Genomic DNA, 2,718 nt, shown 5'->3' on the forward strand with positions numbered 1-2,718 from the left:
AAATACATAAAATATAACCAAAAACAAAAATCACAAAAAAGTTCAACTTCTATACGCTGATAGTTACTCAACGTACATAAATTATATTCAATTAAATCATTTAAAAGATTATATATGTAACCATATAGATATATAAGGGAAATAATTAGCAATATATAAAAACTCACACTAAGTGATGAAATTCAACAAGGAAATTACACAAATGAATTATGTGTACCATAATATATGATGAATGATTTTATGTATAACTACATTCAATCATTCTTCAAAAGCAAATCAAATTAATTAATTAATTAATTATAACTATGATCCTTATAAGTGCAAATCTAAACTCACATGATTTTGAAATTCCCTCTTCTCTTCATCATTAGGAAAAAATGAGTCATGAGAAAAAGAAGATGAAGGATTAATATTATTCTGATAATGATGAATTGTTGGAGGAATTTGCCAAAATGCTTCATTGTAATTAGGACTATAAACATTATTATTCTTAATGTTGCTCCATGTTGAATGATGATGAGTTAATCTTGTAGCTGCAGCGGATGGTTCACCAAATCGATGACGGTTCGTCTCTGTCAATCAAAACAAACGTTGTTTTTAAAGTAACAGTATAATGAACAAACGTTGTATTTAAAGTAACAGTATAATGATCATATGTTAAATGATGATGATAATGATGATCGAGCACTATGTATATGTGTGTGCTTGGTAATATCAACAACATATATACATAGTCACATAATCCGATAAAGTAATAGGATTTAAAATGTACGCAGATATTATCACTAAGTACGTATGCAGAAAGCTTAGTTGTTTCTGATAAATCCTCTGCTCAAGGAGCTAGGTAGAAAAAGCCTAGAAAATAAGGACTTATTGTTTGAAAAACATTTAAATTCATCATATATCAAAAAATAAACTACATAATTAAAAAAAAAATCTTTATTTTACCATGCACTATTGAAGACTGTAGATGAGATAGTTTGGCATTTTGTCTTTCTTTCTTGTGTGCATTTTGATGGCCTCCTAAAGCTTGAGAAGTTGGAAAGCTCCTAAAACAATAGTAACATTCATATTTCCTGCTGATTTCATCAACATGACCTCTTTTATCAATACGATTCGCGGAGATACTCATCGTATTTGGTTTAGGTTCATGATGCAAAGGATTTTTATCAGTTGATTCAGACATGTTAGTACTATCACCAACACTAAATTCTTTACCAAAAAGTCTAATGGATTTTTTTCTAAGGGGGGGTTGAGAGAAGGACTTCACATTCATGTAATCAACAGCTTCTCTTCCAATCTTCTCCATGGATTTAATTTTGATTTTGTGTGTGTGTGTGTGTTGTGTTTTCTAAAGTTATAAGTGGTATTTGGAGGAATTGAAGAATATTTTTGTTTATATTAGGGTTTTGGGAAGGTCTAATGGGACCAATATAGGAAGTGGTCTATTTAATGATCTTTAGTATAAGTTAACAATTTAAAACATCAGAACACATATATAAAACAACTATTTGTGAACCACTTAAAATACAATATCGAATTAGCTAGTAACTTACTACTTTTGTTGCGATTAATTAATTATCTAACATAATTTGACTCAGTATAATATTTAAGTCGAAAAAGAATTTTTTTTAAAAAAATTTAGATATATAACATGTTATAGTAATATTTATACTGATATAGAACTTTTGAAATTTGTGACATGTAATAAGTAACAATATTTGTATTGCTATAAAACTTTTAAAATTTATATGATATAAAACATGACAATCGATCTTGGTGCCAGACTGTGGGGTATTAAAATCCAATGGCTTACAGGCTTTTTTCTATAAAAGTAAATTTTTGGTGGAGCGAACATAAAAGTTATATTTATATATTATAGTTATATTTAATTATGTTTTATAATAAATTATATATTTTTTATGGTTATTAATATGTGTATTATGATATATATAAAAATTAATTGTATAATCTGTTTCGATATACATAACAAAAGAATTAATTATATAATTTGTGCAGGTATAAAGCGAATAAGAGAGAAAGACAAAAAAAAATTGGACAGGGAAAGATATTATAAGTGTACATATATAGGATGAAAATATATGTATTTGTATTTGTATTTGTATATACAATTTCCTATCGCTTTATACAACAATTTAAATACATATGTGTTTGTATTAATGTAAGAGAGGCAGTGAGAGTGGCCAGTGAGATCTGAGAGAGTGGCGAATGAAAAAATATGTACATAATTATATATACAGTTTTCTCTTACTTAATACAAAGACAAAACACGTTTTATATATTGTGTTTGTATAAAAGTGACAGAGGCGAGGACCAATGAGAAACGAGAATAGCGAGGAAGAATTTTAGGGAGAGAGGTGTGTGTTACAACTAAATCAAACCGTGATCATATATAATATTTAATTTAAATAAATAATTTATGAATTATTAATTCAAATTAAATTAACTGAATACAACAATTTTTTTCCTTTTTGTTGGTTAGAATGGCTGTAGTTATCTAATTAATAAAATAATATACACCAGTAAAATACAATAATATTGTTCAATTTTGTATGTTTTGAAATACATAATTTAGCAGGTTCGAAATCGATAGTTTCTTATTATTTTAGTAAATTTCTTAATATATAGTAAGATTATTGAATATAGATTAATCTTTAATTAAAACTAATTATGTGCATTTCATCTATTTTATTAAAT

At 26.5% G+C, this 2,718-nt stretch overlaps 1 protein-coding gene across 1 annotated transcript; it reads right to left on the reverse strand.

Annotated features, from left to right (window-relative positions):
• Nucleotides 1-312: 312 nt before the first annotated feature.
• Nucleotides 313-1,342, reverse strand: LOC107002124 (zinc finger protein 8-like). The gene is made up of 2 exons (XM_015200034.2): nt 949-1,342; nt 313-572 (listed from the first exon to the last, which is right to left on the reverse strand). Exons 1-2 carry the CDS (start codon nt 1,307-1,309, stop codon nt 313-315), a joined length of 621 nt encoding a protein of 206 aa, XP_015055520.1. The 5' UTR covers nt 1,310-1,342.
• Nucleotides 1,343-2,718: the final 1,376 nt, after the last annotated feature.

This window comes from Solanum pennellii, chromosome 10 (assembly GCF_001406875.1).
Source record: "Solanum pennellii chromosome 10, SPENNV200".
NCBI lineage: Eukaryota > Viridiplantae > Streptophyta > Magnoliopsida > Solanales > Solanaceae > Solanum > Solanum pennellii.